The sequence below is a fragment of the Eumetopias jubatus genome, unplaced genomic scaffold, assembly GCF_037043125.1.
Source record: "Eumetopias jubatus isolate StellerSeaLion01/CBP00866 unplaced genomic scaffold, mEumJub1_p1.0 scaffold_3, whole genome shotgun sequence".
Lineage (NCBI taxonomy): Eukaryota > Metazoa > Chordata > Mammalia > Carnivora > Otariidae > Eumetopias > Eumetopias jubatus.
Window position 1 is genome coordinate 194,213,380 of NW_028274809.1, and position 24,488 is coordinate 194,237,867.

A 24,488-nucleotide genomic window follows, 5' to 3' on the forward strand; every position below is an offset into this window, starting at 1 on the left:
CCACCAGTTTATCTCTTCTTTCTTAAAATGACTGACATTTCCAACCTAACGCCAGGACTGGGCTCTGAATTTCTGCCACAGGGCTTGGTCCCCTGGTCCGCGGCAGCGAATTCCCAGCAGGGCCACGTCTGGGCCTCACTGGCCCTGCAAAATCCCCAGACCCCCCAGGTCTCCTGTCCGCCCTTGGCGGCGTGACTCGACACTCTGCCGAGCTCCACCCTTTCGTCCCACACAGGTCTGTGACCTGTCATGGAGGGTCCCACTTCTCGGGGAATCTGCATAACGGCCTGCATCCAAACAACTGGGACCACGTCTGTCAACGGGTCCCTCCTGTGGCAAGTGTTGGCCAAACACAGCCTCCCCAAGGGCTTTGTGACACTTGCACAGTTGTTTTTGGCAGGGCGAGGGAAATGCCTTCTACCCTCACGCAAGTAGGAATTGGGTGCAGGAATGAGGAAACGGGGTCTGGGAACAGCGCGTCCCACAGCTGCCGGGGGCCTGGCAGGTCAGCCCTGCGGTCCCCATGCCGCTGGACTGGCTGCACCGCAGGTTACTCTCGGCAGCGCAGAAGGGCCAGGGAGGGTGCGGTCACGCCCAGCACCGAAGGGCTCTGAGGGCAGGAGGGGTCGTGTGCCGGGTCCTGGCCAGCTTGCTCACAGCAGAAGCCTAGAGGGGCCCCCGAGCGAGGGAGGGCAGGCAGATGGTATGTGTCTCCACTTGATATATTTGGTTGAAGTGTTAGTTATTTCACAAGTGCGTAACCGTGCATTTGGCATGAGGGCTGGTTAACTTTGGAATTTGCCTAGAATGCCTAACCCCCTCTAATGAAACCTCAGGGTCCCCACATTCAGGGGCCGAGACCAACTTCTGCGGGGCGGCCTGGGGGTCTGGCTCTGGGGGTGGGGGGCGGGCAGGGCGTGCCTCCTTCCTGAGCGGCAGGCCTCGGGGCCTTGTCCCCAGTAAGGACGGCGCTGCATTTGTGGGATGCCTCAGGCTTCGGAGGCTTGATGGGCACCCGTGGAGCACGGCACGCCTGGCCCAGGGGCAGGATGGAGAGGCCAGGCGTGGGAGGCAGCGTCCTGATCGGCTGGGAACTCACGCAGCATGGCGGTGGCACGAGATCTGTCCTCCTAACGGCAGCTCAGGAACACCCTTTCCTTCCACACCCTGGCTACCCACCACCGGGGCACAAACCTCAAGCCCATTCAGAGCAGATCGTTGCTGTTCGAACAATTCGAGTCCCTCTAACACCACAAGATCTCTCACGTGGGCACGACATGGCCCAGGATTGTTGCAGCCTCCCTTTGAGCAGGACCCCGACGATTTTAGGTCCTCACGCAGTCAGGAGGCGTGAAGCACCAGGTAACTGTTTATAATCTCTAGAAAAGCACAGTCTAAAACCCAGGAACTAAAACTATCTAATCAATTTGGATACATAATTTAAAAGGAAGAAACTGGTTTAGCAAATTGACAACAATAAAAAAAGATTGCTAAAAACAAAAAGCCGAAATGACACAAAGCTAAAACTGCAACAACCCCACCCCCTAACGTCTGCCTAAAGCCCCACTGAGGTCACTTCGGCCCTTGGAGAGGCCGAGGTCACAAGTGGACCCCAGGGAGGCCAAGGTCACGGGTTGACCCCGGGGAGGCCGAGGTCACAGGTTGTCCCAGGGGAGGCTGAGGTCACGGGTTGACCCCACGGAGGCCGAGGTCACGGGTTGACCCCACGGAGGCCGAGGTCACAGGTTGTCCCAGGGGAGGCTGAGGTCACGGGTTGACCCCACAGAGGCCAAGGTCACGGGTTGACCCCGGGGAGGCCGAGGTCACAGGTTGTCCCAGGGGAGGCTGAGGTCACAGGTTGACCCCACGGAGGCCGAGGTCACGGGTTGACCCCACGGAGGCCAAGGTCACAGGTTGTCCCAGGGGAGGCTGAGGTCATGGGTTGACCCCACAGAGGCCAAGGTCACGGGTTGACCCCACGGAGGCCGAGGTCACGGGTTGACCCCACGGAGGCCGAGGTCACAGGTTGTCCCAGGGGAGGCTGAGGTCATGGGTTGACCCCACGGAGGCCGAGGTCACAGGTTGTCCCAGGGGAGGCCGAGGTCACGGGTTGACCCCACGGAGGCCGAGGTCACAGGTTGACCCCACGGAGGCCGAGGTCACAGGTTGTCCCAGGGGAGGCCGAGGTCACGGGTTGACCCCACAGAGGCCAAGGTCACGGGTTGACCCCGGGGAGGCCGAGGTCACAGGTTGTCCCAGGGGAGGCTGAGGTCACGGGTTGACCCCACAGAGGCCGAGGTCACGGGTTGACCCCACGGAGGCCGAGGTCACAGGTTGTCCCAGGGGAGGCTGAGGTCACGGGTTGACCCCACAGAGGCCAAGGTCACGGGTTGACCCCACGGAGGCCGAGGTCACGGGTTGACCCCACGGAGGCCGAGGTCACAGGTTGTCCCAGGGGAGGCTGAGGTCACGGGTTGACCCCACGGAGGCCGAGGTCACGGGTTGACCCCACGGAGGCCGAGGTCACAGGTTGTCCCAGGGGAGGCCGAGGTCACGGGTTGACCCCACAGAGGCCGAGGTCACGGGTGGAACCCTGGGAGGCTGAGGGAGGGGGCTTGCTCCAGGTTGCCCATGAGGCATGGGCATGGGTTCTGGCCACCCTGAGTTAACAGGCACTTCTACCCAAAATCACAGAGGCCAGTCTGCTCTGCACCTGCTATGTGAGTCTGCCCTGGGGTCAGAGGGGAAGGGGAGCTGAACGGCAGCACCACCTTCCCCTCCCCTTCCTGAGTTAAATCAATAATTTCCTCTGCTCATCTGGGCCAGGGCTTGGACCTGGCAAATCAGACAAGGCCTGCGGCCAGCACGTGGACAGGTGGGTGTCCAGACACAGTGGCATCACCCACCCATGCAGGCCAGGCCCCGTGAGCAGCTCTGGGTCCTCCCCTGCCTTCTTGGCTACCCCGGAGGGGGCAGGCCCCACGTGGAACGCAGCAAGAGCCCTGCTCTGCAGCAGGGGTGGTGCGCTCAGAGCCCGGCTGCCCCACACCTGTGGAGAATGTACTGACACGTGGGCTTGGGGCAACCCGGCAGCTCCCCTTGTGAGGCACTCGGACCTGAGTGAGGCCCAGAGTCCATTCTGGCTCAGTGGGTGCAGCGTTCCATGCCTGGCTCAAATGTGACAGAACCACAGGCAAAAAGTCACTTTTACTGTGTGATCATTAAAAGTGACATCACTAGTAAGAAAGATGCATGGTGAGCTGAGGAAAAATTGTGCTACCTTTAGGACAAATGGCGAATCAAGAGCTCCTACAAATTGAGAAAAACAGGCAAATCACTTGCAGGAAAAGAACACAAGGTTCTGAACCACGTAACGCTCAGCTTCACTCATTAGTGAGAAAAACATAAACAGAAAGACCAGCCATCATTCTTCACCGTTGATATTGAAAGAGACCAAAAAGTAAAAACACATCAGCTTAGCAAAGACCCGGGGACGGGGCTGATCACCCCACTGGATCTGCGTCCAAGTGAATGATGCCCGCAGCCTGGGGGCCGCAATCATACTGCTGGGAGCCCTTCCTGCAGATACACTCTGACCTGCGTGAGATTTGTTTGCAATAATAAAACACTGGAAGTAGCCTGAAGTCCAGCAACACATGTTGGTTACCCATGCCGGTGCACCACGGATGCACGGGCTCTGGGTGCGCCGAGCTGGAAGACATCCTGCCCAGAGCGCAGGTACAGTCAGTATTTGTGCAAAACCAAGACACTGTGCATATAAGTAGGTCTAAGAATATTCTGGGAGCCCAACTGCTTGAGTAGGAGGTACACCTGTGAAAGGGTTAGATGTCATACTGCATGCGCTTTTTGCCTATTTAAAAAAACCAAACCTTACTTGCTTAAGAGAGAAAGTTCAGTGGAAAAGGAGCAGAGCTCAGGCCGGTGCTACACCTCCTTAGGATGATGGAAATATTCAAGACCCTTGAAAACCACAGCAGAGCCTGAAGTTACCCAAACCCACAGGACTTGGAGGAAGACAGGAAGGAGACAAACTTACTTTGAACGCATGTAACAAAATCTGGGCTCTTTGTGTACGGAGATCCATATTTACTAATGCAGTCTGCAAGAGAGAGAAGGAAAGCACGTCATTCCTGTCACAGGAGACAGGAGGACCTTAGAACTGGTACGTCATCTCTGAGACACCTCTGGAAAAGAAGATTATTCATGTTTACTGGGTGCTGAAGCAACAACACTGTTCAGCTTTAGTTATGACAGATCATTTTAACGCTGGCAGGCAAGAAAATGCCTTCACCAAAAAGGCAGAACTCTGTGTCCGAAGGTCTGTCTGCAGCCTCTCCCGGGGATTCCTTCTGCTATGGCACCGAAGGGTCACTGATAACATTCGGGGAGTTTTCTGACCGCGATCAGAGAGTTAAACTTCAATTTCAAGTGGACCCCCATTTGGAAACACTGCCCTTAATCTGAAAGTCATTCTGCTTTGCGGAGCGTTCCACACCCGCACCATCCATCTGATGAACCAGGTGTGCACATTGGAGCAGAGGAAGGTGCCTGGAAACTTGAACTTGTGCACAACAGTGTCGAGCCACGTCTCATCCTTCAGTAGGGTCCCTGGTACTACACCAAGTCCAGGAGGACGAGGGCCCGGGCAACCTGGAGGGGGCTCCTGGGATAGCTGGTCACTCTTTGCCTCTGGAAGCAAACCCCCAGTACCCAGGGGCCAGGCCGACAGGGAGCCTGGGAGCGGGCAGGTTTCTGGCTTTTCAGGGCCAATTATGGGTCCACTTTGCTTGTTGCCAGATACAGACCCAGAGAAGGAACCTCCAAGAGGATATAAGGCCAATGGAAAATTTACCAAAATGCACTTTACAAAATTAAAAAGGAAGACGCTGGAATAGATTTATCATTATAAGTAATATGCATCCAAAAATTTCTTAAAATGGTATTAATTAAAGGAGCAGTTCTTAGAGAAATCAGGGGCTCTTTCTCATTGTCCAGGTTAGACTGGGTTGTCATTTGTCCTTTTACTTTCTCTCCCAAGTGCACAGGGGAGCTCTCCAGAGGCCACCTGCACAGTGACATCCCTGCTCGGTGGCCAGGGGTGTCTCCTCATACATTCCCTCTTGTTCAAATTAAACAAAAACAGTTTTTATTGTTCTCAGTTCTGATTAATAATACAGCAAATATCAACATATGTAGCCCCCATGAACAAAAGTTCTTTGGGGTCTTCAGTAATTTTGGAAGTGCAGAGACCCTGAGACCAAAATGTCTGAGACCCACTAAACCAATCACATTCCCAAACAATAAGTTAAGCCCGGAGTCAGAGCCGAGAAGCTGTTTGCAAATAATGGCACTGGATGGAAGTTAACATGGATCCTGTGGCGTGAAAGATACAAACCGGTGTTTTGACCGGCATGCTCTGCGTAGTCCCAAACCCACTGTGGGATTACAGCCTCCCCTCCGGAGTAACTGGGTCATGAGCTGGCCCAGCTGTCTCTGACACGTGACACATATACCCCTCTGGTCTCTTATGACAACTTCGGAAGCAGGGATGTACACTTACCTAAGTATCTTGGATAAAAATAGTCCTGCGGAAAAAGAAGAAGAAGGGGCAAGAGTTTACTGACACAGTACGAGGCTCCCCAAATAGCCCCCGGCGCAGCTGGGCAGTGGGAGCTCGCCCTCCTCCCCAGCGGGCAGAAACAGATGCCCGGGGAGACAGGGGTCTGAGGAGGCGGGGGATTCCCCACAGCTGGCCCAGTAACAGCCACGGAGAACCACCCAGAAAGCCACCTTCTGCCATGAGGACCATGGCAGGAGGAGAGGAAGTGGAAGGGCAGAGCCAGGCTGCTGACATGGGCTCTGCAGAGTGATGTCTGCAAAACTGCCAATGTGATTAGACCTTCTGGAAGCAGCAACAGTGATGTCATTTAAGGGACCCAGGTGGTCCGCGTAAAGTGTCTCATGGGATGAGGACAGCCATGGGCTTAACCCTGTAGACCCTCGGACGTCAGGCTCCTCCCAGAGCTGTGCAGACCTCGGTGGGACCGTGAGCACATGAGCACTGATTTGCACCCACTGTATTGGTAAAAGAAATTGGTGCTGGATGAGGTATGGAGGGTGTAAGCTGGGGTCCTTCTGTCCATGAACGCAAATTAAGAGGTCTGCGCTGTCCATGTTGGCCGTCCAATACTAGGACCACTAGTGTTGGCCAGCAGCAGGGAGCAGCTGGGACTGTCCCCAGGGTCCGTGGCCCCAGCCACAGACGCCAGGCCATGGGCTGGTTAAAGCAGCCCCCACCCGTCCACTGTCATCTCCCACTTAGGGTCCATCACAGAGCGGCTTGGCCGTAGATGTGCCCCCTGATGGAACCAAGTGATCCAGGAGCGGCTCCCACCAGCTGCTGGGTGTCGGCTGCACATGGGGATGAATCTGTGAGTGTATGTTGTTCCATCCGACCCACGCCACCATGGCAAGGTCGGTTAAACGAGCCCGTTATCAGATGGGGAGATGGACACGCACAACACACTGTGGTGTGTGACCGAGGTCGGGAAGCCAGGATGAGCTCGGAACAGCACACGGTCACCCGAAACCACACCAACAAGGGTTGGCTTTGCCTTTGGAGTGACAGGCAGAGGGGATCCCAGGGCTGCCCACAGGCTGGCCACCCCCCCCCCCCCGGTTACCACAGCATGGGCAGAGGTGCCAGGGACACTTTACAAAGACGCCCTCAGGTGTGTTTTCAGAAAGTAATGTTCTGGTAAAGATGTGGAAAAGACTCATAACTCCTTTAAAAGAAAAGTACTGGTCAGAGCAAGTTTGTTATTTCAGCTCGTGTGATGGTTGTGAAGGTGCTATTCAGGCAGATGTGACAGAGGCCAGGGCTGGCCAGGGCGGGGGCACCCCTCCACACCAGCATTTGGAGACCCTCACTTCTTTGTGTTGCTTTTAGTCACGGACGGGTAACTCCCAGACAGGGAAGGCCGGTGAGGAGGGGCGCCCTGACAAATCTCCCGGAGCCGAGGGCAGGCAGGCAGTGGTATCTTCTGGGTTTAGAGGGACAACAGAGGCCCCAGACTTTGTCACAAAGGGAACGGCTCTGACTCTGAAGGAAAGATTTAGGATGGATGCATGATGTGTCCACTCAGAAAACCAAGAATCAGACTGGAAACAATGAGGAACGGTGGGCAGAGTACCCAGTTGTTGTAAGTGGTGGCATTTTATGACAGCTTTCCAGAAAGCTCTATTATATTTTTCAAAACCATGACTGTTACTAGTTATTTGTCATATGTTTTAATAATGAGTTCTATTGTTGTGGAAAAGCATCACTGATAGAAAAACCACATGCACCTCCCTTCAGTTAGCCACACCTACGGGAATGTGGGTTCTGAAACCACAGGGCCATAACCTGGTGACAATTTATCCTAATTTGTGCGCTAGATTTATTTGGGGTGGGGAGGATGCTAATTTGGCTGCTAATCTAGGGCAGAGATGATTAACCCTGAATAACTACAAAGCTGAGATACATACACCTAAAACCACTATGTTTTCTCCCAAGAGAAAGAGACATTTCCAACTGTCCTTCAAAGTTCTGACCAGAGAGGAGGACCTATGGAAATCTCCATGAGTGGCCTGGCATCTGTGGCTGGGGCCACGGACCCTGGGGACAGTCCCAGCTGCTCCCTGCTGCTGGCCAACACTAGTGGTCCTAGTATTGGACGGCCAACATGGACAGCGCAGACCTCTTAATTTGCGTTCATGGACAGAAGGACCCCAGCTTACACCCTCCATACCTCATCCAGCACCAAACACAGGAGCTGGCCCCCACCCGCACCACAAATTGGCCACACATAAATGTGGCCTGAGTTTTAGGAGCTGGGTTGACTCTCATGAGCATTAACCCATGGGGATCAGACAACGAGATTCAAAACCAGAGATCAGTGACCTACAAACTTACCCTCTTTCTTTTTGACCACATAAGGAGCAAGGCCTGGCAGGGGGCTGCATGACGACCGGGGTGGGGTCAGGAGTAGGGAATAGCCAGGACCACCGGGGTGGAAATGGGACCATTTGTCACCTGGCAATCATTTCTCTCAGGGGTTTGCTTCTGCTTTACTTAAACAGCTAAAGATAGAAGGGAGTGAGCTAAACTGCAGGCTGCTGAACTATGAGCAGAAGCTCCCAGAGGGGAAGGACAACATCTATCTGCCCAGTACCTGGCCTGGTGCTGACCGTTCCCCTGTATGCCCTCAGGAGCCATTGCCAAACAGGTGAAGGAATGATAAATGAATGGAAGAATGAGTGAATGGGTGGATGGATGGATGGGTGGGTGGGTGGAAGAGTGGATGGATGGATGGATGGATGGATGGAAGAGTGGGTGGTTGGGTGGGTGGGTGGATGGATGGGTAGGTGGATGGATGGATGGATGGATGGACGGATGGAAGAGTGGGTGGTTGGGTGGGTGGATGGATGGATGGATGGTTGGTTGGATGGATGGATGGAAGAGTGGGTGGTTGGGTGGGTGGATGGATGGATGGATGGATGGGTGGGTGGATGGATGGATGGATGGAAGAGTGGGTGGTTGGGTGGGTGGGTGGATGGATGGGTAGGTGGGTGGTTGAATGGATGGAAGAAAATGGATGGATGGATGGGTGGATAGATGCAAGTGTGGATGGATGGGTGGGTGGGTAGATGGAAGAGTGGACGGATGAATGAATGAATAGGCAAACAGAGTCCTACAATTTTCACTGACTTGGACAAAGTATTGGATTCTTAATTTTACTTATAACATAGATAAGCACATTGAGAGAAAAATCTAAATCAATGCTCTTAGCTTGTCTATTTCAAAACTTGGAAGTATCAGTACTATGGTTCCTTAAGCTTCCAAACTGCCAGTGCATTTTTTTTGAAGCTATAATACAAATTTTTAATTACCAGCACTATACTATAAAGCAAAATGAAGAACATCTTATTTAAATAAAACAAGGATAATATTTCACTGGGGAATATATCCAACACATTTTTTTCTCTATATATCTATATCCAATGGTGGTATTTTATAGGCTAATTTCAAAACAAATGCATATTTTAAAAAAATAAATGAAAGGCATGTTTTGCTCAGGAATACTATTATAGGTTGTTTTTACAGCAAATACTAGTTTGCCAAACTTCAATGGCAAAACACTAAGCTGTGAGTTTGGTACTGTCCACCTAGTTGTTTCTTGCTGCCCTGGAGAATCTGGTGGTGAGTATTGTCGAGAAACCTTGTCGCCACCATTTCTCTTCTTATAGGTGACTCCACTGTGATAGAACATTCATATCCTTAAGACGCAAGGCCTAGCAAAAAGCCTCCCACAAATCCACTGGATATCACAATGTTCTGTTTGATAAATTCTGTTGCTTCTTCAATTATATTGTTGATTTCAGGTGCTGCCTTATTTGCTCATTTCTTAATCTGTCTTTTGGCTTTGTTTACATCTTTTTCAGCTCTCTTCCAGTCAATCTGCACATAGCCACTGTGCCTGGCAATCTGAAGAAGAAGAAAGCCACCACCTACTGCAGTTGCTGCAAGCTTTCCAACTTTCTGGAACAAAAATCCCGCACACCAGCCAGTCACTCCCCCCCCCTTACAATCTGGGTGGCTACCGAGTATTTTTCAACCATAGGTCCGGAACTGTGGCCAAACACTCGATTCCACCAATGGTGTTTTCTTGCATACTCAGTTAAATCCAACACTTCGTAAGACTCATCATTGCTTTCATACTCTTGGGGATGGGGGTTCCGGGTTGCCATGATACCGCCGGTGGCCAGCTCTGAAGGTGGTCCTGCCAGTACATTTTTTAAGCTTAGATCCTTAGATTAACTGCCATTTGCCCAGCTTTCCTTCTGCCGTTCATACCAAGGGCCCACCCTCCCGGGGGCGATGAGCCAGGTGCATGTGAGACTCAACTGAGTTGTCACCACTACTGGCAAGGATCGTCCATGAGCGAAGCAGCCCTGTGTGGAGCTCACACCCCATCTATGGGCGAGTGCCTGGTTCCAGGAAGCTCAGCACACTGTCTTGGCCGAGAGCCCACCTGCTAGAGCTCATCCCCGTGTAAACAGAGTTGAGGGCTCCAACAAACCCAGCCTTCCTGTCAGACACCATTCTCCCACGCTCCTGTTGCCTGAGGGTTTATAAACACGGGAACCTATGCCTAAGGACAGGTTCCGTCCACTTTCGTCTAACGTGAGCTGAAACCACAGGACAGTGTTTCCATGAGAGGACCTCCCCCGTCTCTGCTCCTTAATTATGTTGTCGCCCAGATTGTCCCTTCACTAAGAAGGGAACTGCAGAAAAGGACAATATGACATCCTTGAGAATTACCATTTGTGGGCAGAACCTCCCATCAGCCTCTGCCCTGCATGACTCCTGGGACCCCAGTCTGACTGGCAGGGTCTGTGCTCTCAGGGCCCCCCACAGGGTAAAAGTCAAGAGCAGCAGGGAGCTGCCCACCCTCCCCACGGGGCAGTCACCTGTGGGCTGTCAACCTGCCACCCACCTCCTCCCCTATCTCAGGACCGCCCGTTCTGGAATTCCAGCTCCAGAAGCCCTGGTGACCTGGGCAAGCTCACTCACCCAGCAGCCTGCCCAGCCCATAGCTCCAGAATCCCCTCCAAGGGCCATTCCGTGCACTTCTTCCCCTGGGCTTCTTCTGAGGCTTGACGGGGTTTGTGGTGATCTCTCTACCCGACTCAACAGTCTGAGCGCAGATCTGCCTTCCAAAAATGGGCAAAAACCACACAAGCCTAGTCGGTCAACATGTACATTTATCAAGACAGAAGCATTACCTGGGCTCAGAGTGTGGACGGAGCACAATCAACCCTGATGTAGCTTCTGAACGGGACCACGTGCAGCTGGGAAGATTCTAGAATTTGGCAACTGACAGCTCGTAAATACCTCCATGTCCAAATCTCCTTTAACTCTTTGAGCTCCTCAGAGGTCAGTGAGGTCCTTGCAGGGACGCGGTGAACCAGGGGAACCGAGACAGCTTCTAGCACTGATGCTGTGGCTCACTGTGCACAACAATGTCCGAGATTCCTGCCCTCTGATGCATCTGGGGGCTTACAGGACGCTCGCGGCCAACACGGCGGAGACACGTCCGCATCAGCTGAGCGTGACTCTTATCTAGGACTTCTGTCTGGATTTGCCCAATGTAACAGCAGTTAAACATTACAGTGTAACAGCAGCCGCGATCTTTCAGTAAATTAAGAATGTATTACTTCCTTTAATAAATAATGGTCTGAAATTTTGCTTCCAAAAATCTTTAAACTGTTTAACAAAGCAGGCTGAGACTTGTATGTCACCATAACTTTGCTTATTTACATGATACAAATATAAGGTGTTTTCCATAAGAAAGGGTCAGAAAAACTGACTAATCCTTTGACCTTCGTGTTGTCTTGCTAGCAAGCTTGACCTCTAAGGGAAAACTTGTCAAAGTCACGACAACTTGAATTGCTCTTACTGCGGCTTTTGCCTTCCGGCTTTTGCCCTTACTGCAGGAACTCACGACCAAGGTCTCACTGTTTTTACGATGGCTCTCAGAGAGATTCCCTGCTATCAGCGGGCAAGCTCAGGCCCCTCGACCTGCACAGAGAGGCTCAATCCCCAAGGCCATCATCATGCAGTCTGTGCATGTTTTTCTAAGCATGGTTCACACAAAATCCTTCTTTCCTTTCTTTCTTCTAAATTCACCTCCTAAGTCTCCAAACCCGGTGCCTGCTTAAGCATTCCACAAGCCAGAAGGAAACACGGCACCCTGCCCTTGCTGGGAAGCTCCCCAGCCCGTCGAGCCCAGAGCACCTCCGGGCTAGCCCTGCAAGGGGGGCAGGCCCCAGAAACACCCCACAAGGCCGCAGTGCTCCTCTTCCTTCCTCAGACACTAATGTGCATGTTTGTTGTTGGGAATTCCTGTGGGACAACATCCTGGGCATTATCACCCAGTGGCAGGGCTGAAAGCTGAGGCCTGCAGCTGCGCACCCCCCCTCAGCCCCCAGGACCATCCCCTGGTGCCCAACACACACTGGGGCGACAGGGAGAGCTGGGGTCTTGGGGCCCTTTTCATAGCCAGTGTTAGGGTGAAACATAACCATGTGGGAGTCACCCAGTAGCAGGCAGTGTAGACCCTTCTCAGCTCTGAAGGTCAACCGCTTCATGCTGACATGCTGACCTTGGGGCCCAGGGACCTGAGTTTCCATCTGCATCCTCCCACTGAAGAGCTAACTTGCACAAGTCCCCACGTAAATTCCCAGGCCTCAGCTTCCCGAGCACCTGGAATGAGGGCCCACCACCACATCCTAGGACGCTGTGACAAATGCTACTGCAAAGCTTGTTCCTGGCTTAGGAAAGGGAAGCTTAAGTGCATTTTGGTGCCTCTCCAGAGTCACGCGAAATCATGGTGTGCTCGTGAGGTGTTTCCCTGTGCATCATGCACAGGGGAAGCATGGTGTGGACGCGGAGTGGCCCAGGGCATGCAGCTGCGGCAAGCGCTCGGGGCAGACCCAAGGCAATCCTTCTGTCACAAACGGCAGGGCCGCCTTGGAACCTGGGGTCCGCTGCACCGATTCACACCACTGGCCCCTGACAACTGCCAACAGCAATGTCCTAACAAGTCCCTCCATCTCAGTTGGAAGCATCGTGCTAGGGAGACGTCTGTCCAAATCGGGGGGTCGCCCAGGGGCGACACCTGCAGCTGCCAGCCATGCCTGCCGTGCTGGGCGGACATGCCACATCTGTCCCCCAAACCTGTCATCTAGACCCGGGTTGTGGGGACCCCTTCTTGGAACATGGAGCGCTGTGGAAGTCACAGCTGGAATCAGCCAGCCCCCGGGGACAGGCCTGTGCGGCCCACCCCTGCAGCTGCATGTATCCGCAGGGGGGACAGATGTGGAAAAAATATGTGTATTACCTGCACACTAATACCAGGAACAATTCTCAAGTCTGAGAAATGAAGTCTGAGAAAACAAATATTAGAGTCACACATCACTCTCTCATCTGAACGATACGTTCGTAATTGGTGTGATCACCTGAAGCAGGCCTGATGTGGTTCCCGAATTCTTTTGCTTCCAACTCCTGAAAAGTGATAAAACTTTCAATGAACTTGTACCCTGTCAGGGCCCAAACTTAGAAGCACACACTGGGTCTGCAGGGGGCTCCTGGATGCGCATAGCCAGGCACCAAGCATTGCCAACGTGAGCCCCGATAGATGCTGCATCACAGAAACAGCCCCTGCTTCCGAACTTAGGGAAGAGGAGAGAGCGGGGTGCCTGCCAGCCGTGCCGGAGGAAAGGGACGGCCTGGGAAGTGTTTGGAATGGCCTGGCCCCAGCTACCTGGACTCTCAAGAAGCAGGCCGCATCGGATTCAAACAGCATCAGATTCTTAAAAGGCTGTTTTGTTCCTAAATAACAAAGGCAGACGTTCAGTGTTTTCCAAAAATGTCTTTAATTGGTTTTCCGCAGATGTTGGGCCCACTGGCAAGGACGTGACGTGCCATCCACAAGGCCTGGTCTGTTATTAGGCTGGAGAGCCCAGTGTAAGCCCCTACGGACTCCTGGGAGTAACACGAATATGGGGCAACAAAGTGGGGCAGCAGGCCTGCTGGTGCTGGTCTCACCGGCCTGTCTACCAGCCTCTGAGCAAAGCAGGAACCAACTCAGACAAAGCAAGACCAGCCCCTGGGACCGGCTTCCCCAAGGCCTTCCAGGGCCAAAAGCCCAAGAAGGAGAGGGTCCAGGAGGGGAGGCCTCAGTCCACAGGGGTCAGTGGGAGCAGAAAGACCCCAAGGAAGGAGACAGGCTGGGTCTGCGCAGGGTGAGGTGTGCAGGCCACCCCATGTGCACACCGGGGGCTGCTCTCGAGGCAGTAGGGGGGTGGGGGGGGCAAGGGGGCAGCTAGAGGCTATGGTGGAGGCCACAGCCAGGGTGTCACCTCCCTAACCAGGGCACCCACATTGCAGAGGCAAGTCACTGGGGGGTGACAAGGTCCCCTTCTTCCTTCCCTTCTGCCCCCCTGCTGGGGCCACCCCAACGAGGGGCGACTTGAGGGAGAAGCTTTCATCTCCATAGGGATGCCTGTCCCCAAGCTGTCCCTAAAGAAGGGGGGGTCTCAGGAAGACAGGTGTCCTTGGAGGCCAGTGCTGCAGCGCTTTGAAGCTGACCCTCCGCCACCACCACTGTGTCCCCCCACACCTGAGAGACAGAGATGGACAGACACTGGGGAGGGTAGACTCATGTGAGCTCAAGCACAGGTCACACACCTCCCCTCTGGCCTGTGTTGTGAATAGTTTGTAGCTCCAATGAAACGAGGTGGTGGGTCAAGAACTAGGGCCTGGAATTTTTCTCGTACCACCAGGCTGCAACTGGCTGCGAGGGCCAGACTCCCAGGCGCTGTGAGGTAGAGAAATGCATCTGTGCGGCAGGTCAGGCGGGGCTGGCTAAGATTTTTGTCCAGAACCCTTTCCGGAAACAAAGCCTGATTACCGGGGTGGCATCCAGCGTCTGGAACCCGCCTGCCTTAAAGGATTTAAGTAGAAGGTGACTCCGCTGGGCTGGCCTCCTGTGAGCTTAGGAGAATCTCAGAGACAGCTGGGGTCTTGTGTGGGAAGCTGGACTGAAGACAAGCGAAGGAGAGGGAAATGCCAGGCAGGGAGAGTAACCCTGTGAGAGGAAACAGATAAGGAGGGAATCTAACTCCGCCTGAGCCCTGCAGAGGACCGTTAGTGGTGGCAACAATGGGGAGTCTGGGACCCTGCCCCGGGTCCTGAGGAGTGTGGGGGGAAGACCGTCGGCCCCCAGGAGGGAAGCGGGTGGGTGGCCAGGATGCCTGGGAGTCAGGAAGGCCCCCCAGGTCCCCTTCCTTTCCAGCATAGGTGTGTGATAACCCCTGGAACCAGGAAGGAGCCATTGTGCTAGTAGCTACCTGCTGTGAAGGTCACTTCCCTTCCCAGAGAGGAAGACAGGCTAGTCTGGAACAAGCCAGATCAGGGAGGAACTCCCAGTTTGCAGTCCGAGCTCTAGCAGAAGCCTCCAAATATCGGGAAGTACATTTGCAGCCCGGAGCTGGCTCCAGGTCTGGCTCAAGCCCACCCATCTGGGGGGCAGGGCTGAGCTCCCCCACTCACTCCCTGGGCTCACTCACTGGTGTGCCCCAGAACCCTGGGAATGGACCAAGAGGGCAGAACTGCCTTCTCCGTCAGCAGGAAATCAGCAAGAAAGCACAGTGTTACCAACTCCACCAAAGCCAGAGCCCCGGCTGGTGGTCATGTGTGGCTCCCACTGAGCCACTGAAGACAGGCTGGTTGCTTCCAGAGTCCCCCATGGTGGTGAGGGGGACCCCTTTTCCTAGCCTGGCAGCTCCCAGCATTCCACATGCCCAAGGGCCAAATCCACACAACAAGGCAATGGTCTTCACTACAGTCTACACAAGAACAGGTTAAAATGAAAGGTCTGCAACCCAGCTGACCTTGAGGGAAGACACCATAATAGCCGGGCTAACCTGGGAAACTGGTAAATGAAGGGAAAGATGCAGGGACTCCTGCAGCCAGGGGCTGGTAAGGAGGACAGAATCCTGGATGGTTATGCATGGCTTTGCTATGAGAGAAGTTGACAAGTCCGCGCTGGGCTGGCCGCAGGGATGACAGGCCTATAGGAGGCAAGGGCAGCTGTGACGTCCTGGACGGGAACGCACCCAGAGAGCACTGGATTTGCGTTAAAATCACGGGATTTTGAGCATGCTTTCCTTTTCTTGCCTTTGGAGCAGACATTTGTAAATAAAGTTATCATTAAAACATAAAAGCCATTAAAACCAGAGAGGGGATTAAAGCTCTGGGAAGGACACTGTGGTTAATGCACAGTATGTCCAGGCAACAAGGAAAAGCCAGGTCAGGGCCTTGCTGTCCTGGGTGAGTGCGGCCTGGCTGGGCATGAGCTGGTTGGGGTGGGTGGTAGCCTCGCTGCCCCTAACTCTTGTCACCCAAGCCCTATCCCATGGTCTCTGTACAGGGTCTGGGGTGGGGGAGCACCCCACACCTGCCACACAATCCTGCAGCTTCCTGGTGGCCAGGCACACGGCCCTGCTGCTAGGCCCTCAGCAATCCTCTGCAGGGAATGACTCATGGGGCCACCAGGATTCATCATTAAAGAAACCGGAAAACAGGCCAGAGAAGATCAGCAACCCTGTTCCTTACAGCAACACTGAAACCGTGCTGCTGTGAACTCGGAGGGCAGTGGCCCTGGGGAAAACAACCTTCCGGAGTGGCCCCATGGCAACAACTTGCCCAAGGAGAACAGCTTGCGGCCGGCCATGCTGTTAAAGCTTGCCTCAGAAAGGGCCGAAAAGGGGTTGTCATGCCCATTGATGAGAAATACAAGTGAAAATAAAAGCCTATATGGGCCACACAGAACCATCCATTTAATGCATGCAAAGTTTATTTCATCCCAGAATTCTCTAAAAGAAAAATTCCGGTAGAACCAAAAACAGCTGTGAAATCACCCTGACCTCATGGTACAAAGTCCATCCAATTTCCATACTCCCACTTTCCAAAGGCATTTGCCTGGGGACAGATACACAAGCAGGGTCCTGCAGGTCCGCTCCTGCAAGAGGGCAGGCTCCTGAGCAGATGCTGAGTCCACACGGGGCTGTTCCCTGCAGTTGGCTGCCCGACGCCCCACATTCCCCAAGGACATTATTAATAGAGTGTGTCCTGAGCCAGCACAGCCAGGCTCCTGGAGTCACCCGCTGCTTCGAAAGAGCACCTTGCTGAAAGGCGCCCCATGCGGGTCACCCTGGCTGGCCCCTGAGCCCGGCCCCCCGCCCAGCCCTCCCACATATGTTCTGGCCCTATTCCTGTAGTGGTATTTTGGGACCTGCTGTAGCAAGCAGTTCCAGACTCCACATCTCTCAGTTCCTCTTTCAAGCACACACTCCATCCCCCTCCAGGAGGATCCAGGGGCTGTGGGCAGCCCACACCTCACTTCCAATGCATCTGTGGGGGGAGGGGTAGGAAGCTGTTTGGGCTTTTAAATGTTGTATTTCTTTTACATCTTAAAAAGGGTAGAGGTGTTGTATAGTGTCTATCTCCTTTAAAGTGGCTCCTTCAGGGGCGTCTGGGTGGCAAGGTTGGTTGAGCACCCGACTCTTGGTTTCAGCTAGGGTGGTGATTTCAGGGTGGTGAGATGGAGCCCGGGGTAGGACTCCGGGCTCCGCTGGGAGTCTGCTTGAGATTCTCTCTCCCTCTCTCATGAATAAATCTTTAAACAAATAACTAAAGTGGCTGCCTCCAGAGGCCTGCTGGGGGAAGATAACTGAGGACCCACTTACACATCTGCTAACAACTGTGGGAGCCCTTGGAGTCACCAGGAGGAATGGGTCTCAAAAGATGTGGCACAGGCTTGAGGGTGGGATAGGGGACCCCTATGACGCTGTGTTTCCTCCATTCCCGAACGGTGTTCAAGGATTCTGGATGTGAGACCTGACCGCAGCAGGGTCCCCCCAACACGAATGGCTCACTGCGCAGTGGGGGAAGGGAAGTCTGCCGGGAGCAACCCCGAGGATCAGCAGCAATGCGCACCCAGCAGTGCGCAAGGACCAGGCGTTCGCAGTGCAGCGCTGCGGGGACAGCGCTCCGGGTGCCCTGGCGGCCCCAACGCTCCGCACCACGGTCCCACACAGCCCCGAATCCCAAGGCGCCCGCGCGCTCACCGTCTCGGGGTCGTTCTCGAACACCTCCCGGGCCTCCTCCTGGCTGCACAGCTCCTCAATGCACTCCCTCTCCAGGTGGCCCTGTTTGGCCTCCTCGAAGACCTGGTAGGCGCGTCGCTGCCGGGGCCGCAGGAACTGCGCCGCCTCGCGCGCCCGCAGCATCACGGCTGCCCGAACGCGGGCGGGAGGACGGCGCCGGGAGAGAGCGGGGACAGAACGGGGACACGCCGTCAACCCCGCCCCGCGCGCGCCGTCCTCCCAGTCGCCTGCCGGGGGATGCTGCGGCAGCGCGCGGGCCCGAGGGTGCGGGGCCCGGGGCGCGCGCGGAGCCGGCACCGGCGCTCCCCTGGCACCTGGGGGCGGCGGGGTCCCTTGGGGCGGGAAGGGGGACTCCCGGCACGGCCCGCGGCGCGACCCCGCTTGGTACTCACTGTGCGCGGACTCGGAGGCCAGCAAGAGCAACAGGAGCGCGGTGCCCAGGGCGGCGGCGGGCCCGGGCGGCGGCGGCATGGCGGGGCCGGGCCGGGGCGAGCGCAAGGCGAGGGCCGGGGTGACGAGGACCGGGCCGGGAGCGCGCGCGCTCAGAGCACCCGGGAGGCCGTGGCGAGCCGCGGGCGCCGCGGGGCGGTGGCTCCGGTCATCCCGTGCAGGCGGCTCTGAAGGTCACATCCCGGCGGCGGCGGCACCTCTGCGCTCGCGGCCGGGGCCGGGGCGGGGCGCGCGGGCAGGACCGGCCTCGGGGCCGCGCGGGGGCGGGGCGCGCCGGCTCCCACCCGCGGGCGGCGCGGGAGCAGGTTTTCGCCACGAAGACCGGAGATCCCGGGGGAACGGGTCCCGCGGACGTGGCTGCTTCGGGCGGTATCTAATCGGGGCTGGGGTAAACGGGAAGAAGAAGTAACAGCCAGGTACAAGGTGACCGACCAGGTGCCAGACTGAAGCCCCGACCTCGCCCCACCATCGCCACCCCCAACCCAAATCTACCGCATCGTTTTTGGATTCTTCATTCTTGAGCATATTTTCTCAAGACTTAAAACCATCAAAGAAAAGCTAAACTGAGGTCACACCGAATCCCAGCGAGGTCCAGGGAGTGAGATGAAATTATTTCCTTTTGTAATCTCTGTTTCCCATAATGATGACATTGAAAACCTTGAGGTTTCCCAGTAGATACTTAAGCTGAATGCAACATTGTGCTAGTTCTCAGAGACCAAGACTTTCTGTCTCTGGTCCGGGATATTTCGCAAAGTCACGGGCAAAACACACACAAACAACCACAACCAAAACATAGCAGCCCACTCACGGGGGGCCGAAGACGGCAGGGACCCCAGCGGCGCGGGAGAAGGGGCTTGGACAGGGCCCCGTTGGGACCTGCCCCCGCACCCCAAATGCGTGGTCATCTTATTTGTGGGCTCAACGTTGAGAGTCCAGACCTCAGTTTCTCCTCACCTTCTGTAGTGTGGGAATGAAATGTCATTGCTGTGGATTCTTTGAGGTCAAGGTTTGAAGGTGGGGTTAATAAGCATTAATATGTTAAATTCGGGGAGTTGAACTTTGATGAAAGCACTCTTCAAAGAGCATTAACACTTTAATAGGTAGGTCGTCTGCACCTGTGATCCCGAGCTACAAAGCTCTCTCTCCCTCCTCGGCGGCAAGTGATGAAAGCACCCCGCAAGGCCATGGGCTTGGAAAGAACAGTACATTCAATTTCCTGCATGTTGTTCTTAAGGAGAAGTGCTGGTTTCAAAAATCTGGGTGGGGCGATACATTCTCGAGGGTGTATTTACACAGATCTTTAATTAATTATTTGCACTTCTGTTATTTCCTAGGTTTCCAGACCCCTGGCCCATGGACAGGTTTCAGGAAGTGTGTGCAATTATTTCTTATTTGTGTGTGTTTGGTGAAGAGAGCTTATAGAGTTCTTGCAATTCTCAGAGTTTGATCCCAGTAAGAGTGAGTGTCACGGCCTCTATGTGTCCCTCTGGGAAGGACACTGGGTGTGGACTCAGGGCTTCAGGTGACCATGTATTAGCATGATCTGCCCTGGAAGGGGCCTTGACCTGTTGACCTGGACCTCAAGCCCCTCCTCCCTCTTCCCCATTCACCCCTTGTATTGAGTTGGTATCTCAATAACCCCAACACCTCCCATGATGTAGAGACTTGGTTTAATAAAATGCCTTCACACTCACCTGACCATTTTGATCACTGCAGAATGCAGAAAGCAAATGCAGAGGGTAAGGGAAGTGGCTGACCCAAGCTAACTCTGTTACCAATGCAGAAACTCCCACTAAGGCAGAAACAGAAAATAGATAAGAAACAATTTGGATAATGACTTCCAAAGCTGGAAAGAGCTGTCAGGCACTCTATTATATACCCTGAAATAATGATGATGAAGTAGACAGCTCACCTCCACAAGGGGCAGTTAGACCCAGGGCCATAGATGCTCTGTATGGACTATCAACCCTCTGTGGTCAGAGAAGGAAAGCCAGTGGCTTCTCCAGCCAGGGACAAAGTGGGATGAAAGTGTGAAGTGGGGTCAAAGTGGGGGTATAGGAAGTGATGTATTTGTAGGGAAATGAAAGTTCTGCCTTCTCCCTTCCACCATCTCATCTGTGGGTGATGATGATTTCAAGGCACTAAGACCATTCCCTTATGTATCCACTCAATAAACTGAGTTGAGTACTTGCCATTTTGTCTTCAAAGGCAGTGTGCTGGGTGCTGACCAAATCAATCATATTAGGGTTTCTTTGTTTTTAGAGCAGCTTCATTGAGGCATGGGGAAATATAAGCTGCATGATAAGTTTTGGCATGTCTATGATGAACGTGTATATCTGTCAAACTACCCCCACGGTCAAGATAAGAACATACCCATCACTTAAAAACATTTCCTGGTGCTCTTTGGTAATCCCCCTCCTGAGTGTCCCTGCCCCACCCTCACCTCCATTCCCAGGCAAAATCACTGGCCCACTCTCTGTCACTAAAGAAAAGTTGGCATTTTCTGGAATTTTACATAAAAGGAATCATACAGGATGTGCTTTTTGTCTGGCTTTTCACTAGGCATTTTTATTCTCAGATTCACCTACATTGTTGCCTGCATCAGTAGTTTATCCCCCCTTTTTTCTGTAGTATCCCCATGTGTGGATATGCCACAATTTGCTTAGAACCTGCGGCTGCTGGACATTGGCTCATTTCCAGTTATTGATTATTACCAATAAGGCAACTGTGAGCATTTGTGTATAAGCTATTGTATGCACATAAGCTTTTATTTCTCTTGAGGAAATATGGAGGATGTGACATTGGACTAACTTTTTAAGAAACTGACAAACTTTTTCAAAGTGAATTACCATTTTATGTTTCCACCCATATTTACGTGGGGGTTTCAGTTGCTCCATATCCCACGCACACTTGCCATGGTTAGTCTTTAAAATTTTAGCCATCCTAGCAGGTCTGCAGTGGTATTCCCTTGTGACGTGAATTTGCATTTTTCTAATAACTAATGATGTTGAGCAAATTTTAATGTGCTTATTGCCATCCAAATATATTCTTTGGTGGAATGTCCATTTTAATTTTATTATCTTTTGTTTTTTATTTGGGCTCTTTGTTTTTCCAATTATTGACTTATTTTTCTGAGTTTTAAGAGTTCTTTAAATCTTCTGGACACAAGTCCTGTGTCAGATTGTGATTTGCAAACATTTATTCCAGTCTGTGACTTGGTTTTTCATTCTATTAAACAATGAAATTCTGCTCTTTCTCTTCTTAATTTTGAAGTACAGTTTATTATTATTCTTTTTAATGAATTCTGCTTTTCAAAATATATTTTCCTAACCCAAGGTCACAAATATTTTCTTCCAGAAGTTTTATAGATTTACATTTTAATTTAAAACTATCATCCACTTTGAATTCATTCCCACATATTTCACATTTTTCCATCCTATTGTAAATGGAATTTTACAATTTCAATTTCTGATTGTTTAAATATTTGCTTTTTATATATTTATCTTTTATCCTACAACTTTCCTTAACTAAACTATTAGTTTCAATGTTTTTTGGTAGATTCAGTAGAAGTTTTTACATAGATGATCATGTTGTCTGTAAATATAGCAAATCTTCTTTCAAGTCTGGGTGCTCTTTACTTCTTTTCTTGCCTTATTGACTGTCTAGTGACCTCCACTACAATGTTGACTAGAAATGGTGGCAGTGGACCCTGATGCTAGGTGGAAACAACTCAGTCTCTCACCATTAAGTATGATGTTAGCTGTAGGATTTTCATAGATGCTTTTCATCAAGATGAGGTCCCATTTCTAATTTTCTGAGTTTTTTTCTTTAGAAATGGATATTGGAAAACAATTTAAAAAAAAAGAAAGAAATGGATATTGGATTTTGTCAAATGCTTTTTCTGCATCTGTTGAGACAATCATATTTTTTTCTTTTTTCACTCATTAATATGTGAATTACCTTGATTGATTTTCAAATGTTAAGTCAACCTTGCGTCCCTGGGAAGAACCTCACCTGGTTATGATGTATTGTTTTGTTAATATTTTGAGAGTTTATGAGAGTATTTCTTTCTTTTTTTAAAAAAATTTTGTTAATTTATTTGACAGAGAGAGAGAGAGAGAGAGAGAGAGCACAAGCAGGGGGAGTGGCAGGCAGAGGCAGAGGGAGAAGCAGGCTCCCCAGTGAGCAGGGAGCCCGATGCGGGACTCGATCCCAGGACCTGAGCTGAAGGCAGACGCTTAACTGACTGAGCCACCCAGGCGCCCAAGAGTATTTTCTTTTCTTGTCTTGTCTTTATCTGGTTTGTGCCCAAGAAAGGTTGGCCTCCTAGAATGAGTTGTTAAGTGCTTCCTCCTATTCAGTTTAACGGAAGAGTTTGTGAAGAAGTTGTGTTATTTATTCTGTAAATGATTGACGAAGTTTATCAGTAATGCCATGTATACCTGGAATTTTCTTTGTGGGAAGGTATAAATTCAATTTCTTTCACAGATATAAGGTTATTTGGATTATCTGTTTCTTCATGAGTGAGCTTTGGTAGTTTGTGCCTTTGAAGACATTTGCTATTTCATCTAAGTGATTGAATATATTGGCATAAAGTTACTCATAATATTCCTTTAATATTTGCAGATCTGTGATGACACCTCTCTCATTCTCAATATTGATAATTTGTGTCTTTTCTCTTTTTGTCTGCATCATTCTGGCTAGAGAGGCAACAATTGTATTGATCTCAAATAACCAGCTTTTGGTTTAATGTTATTTCTCTATTATTTTTCTGTTTTCTATTTTATCATTATCCAACCTAGTTTTTATAATTTTCTTTCTCCTGTTTACACTGCATTTCATTTTCTTTTCTTTATCTAGTTTCTTAAGATAGAAGCTGAGGTCATCAACTTGAAATTTTACATCTTTCTAATACAAATCTTCCTCAGCTTACAATGGGATTATATCCTGATAAACCCAGCATACACTGAAAATATCATAAGTTAAAGATGCATGTAATGCACCTAACCTGTTGAACATCATAGCTGAGTCTGGCCCACCTTCATCTCCTTGTGATGATCAGCTGAAGACCTGAGGGGTCTCTGCAGGTGTCTCTGCACAGCCCTCTCCTTCCCAGGCAGTTGGCAGCTCCGCATGGGCGGCTTCTCCATGCCCAGCAACCTCACCTCTCTGTCTAGCCAGTGACCTTGGCAATCCCAGGGCCCACCTCATTTATTTCCTGTCCCTTAGGGTTCACTCCTTTGTTATCTAATTACTCGTGTATCAAAAACTGTTATTTCATATATTTGTCTGGTTGTTCAGTTGTCCCAGGCAGGAAGGTAAATCTGGTCTCTGTTACTCTATCTTGTCCAGAAACAGAAGTCCCCAGTCATATTTTCATGGTTTTTTTTCCTTTAAAGCATGTTTTGCAACCCACTGATTTAGTGGCTTTTTTAAAAGATTTAATTAATTAATTAATTAATTATAGAGAGAGCAAGAGCAGGGGAAGGGGCCAAGGGAGAGGGAGAGAGAGCATCCTAAGCAGACTCCCTGCTGAGTGTGGAGCCCAGCATGGGGCTCGACCCCACTACCCCAGGACCATGACCCAAGCTGAAATAAAGAGTTGGATGCCCAACTGACTAAGCCACCCAGGCACCCCCAGTGGGTTCTTAATTTAACAAAATTTAGTGTTTTGTTAACCAGTAGTTTTTAATGATGCAGAGTTTTATTGGATATGAGTTCTTTATTTCTACAATATCTACTTTTGTGAGTGTGGACTGGATCATGATGTAAAATATATTTATTACTGTGGGCTGTGATCAAAAAGTTTGGAAAACACTACTTACCATAGTGAATGAAGGTGGTCAGACCTCATTAGGATGGAAATCCTTTCATGGATAAGTCCTCTGGCGTCTTCCCCGAGGGGACAAACTGGTCCCAGTGTTTCAGGGATGTTCCCAGTTTTAAAATCAAAAGTCCTAGGTCCCAGACCCCCTCAGCTTGGGGCATCCCAAGATGGTTACTCCCCTACACTGCACCTGGGGGACCCTTTGCAGCCTGTGACTTACAATGGGCTTCGTACCAACGTTCCCACATAGGTGGTTTGGTAGAATGCCGTAGTGATGTTCATGTAGGAACATCTGTTTCCAGGTAAGGATGTCTACTCTAGCCTGGTCAACTCCTCCTTCATCTGAAACTTATAGACTCAGACTCACCTGAGTCCCAGGCCTGGTCCTGGTGAGTGTGCAGCGAAGACGGGCAGG

At 51.8% G+C, this 24,488-nt stretch overlaps 1 protein-coding gene and 1 pseudogene across 1 annotated transcript in view; both read right to left on the minus strand.

Annotated features, from left to right (window-relative positions):
* The window catches only part of GAS6 (growth arrest specific 6), a 35,475-nt gene extending 17,208 nt beyond the window's left edge, over positions 1–18,267 (minus strand). The window contains exons 1-4 of the mRNA XM_028087370.2: positions 18,189–18,267; positions 17,758–17,924; positions 5,582–5,606; positions 4,058–4,120 (exon numbers count right to left, since the gene is read on the minus strand). Of these exons, the coding sequence (XP_027943171.2) occupies positions 4,058–4,120; positions 5,582–5,606; positions 17,758–17,924; positions 18,189–18,267 (334 nt within the window). The remainder of the gene's footprint in view (positions 1–4,057; positions 4,121–5,581; positions 5,607–17,757; positions 17,925–18,188) is intronic.
* LOC114196633 (FUN14 domain-containing protein 1 pseudogene) lies at positions 9,219–9,810 on the minus strand (annotated as a pseudogene).
* Positions 18,268–24,488: the final 6,221 nt, after the last annotated feature.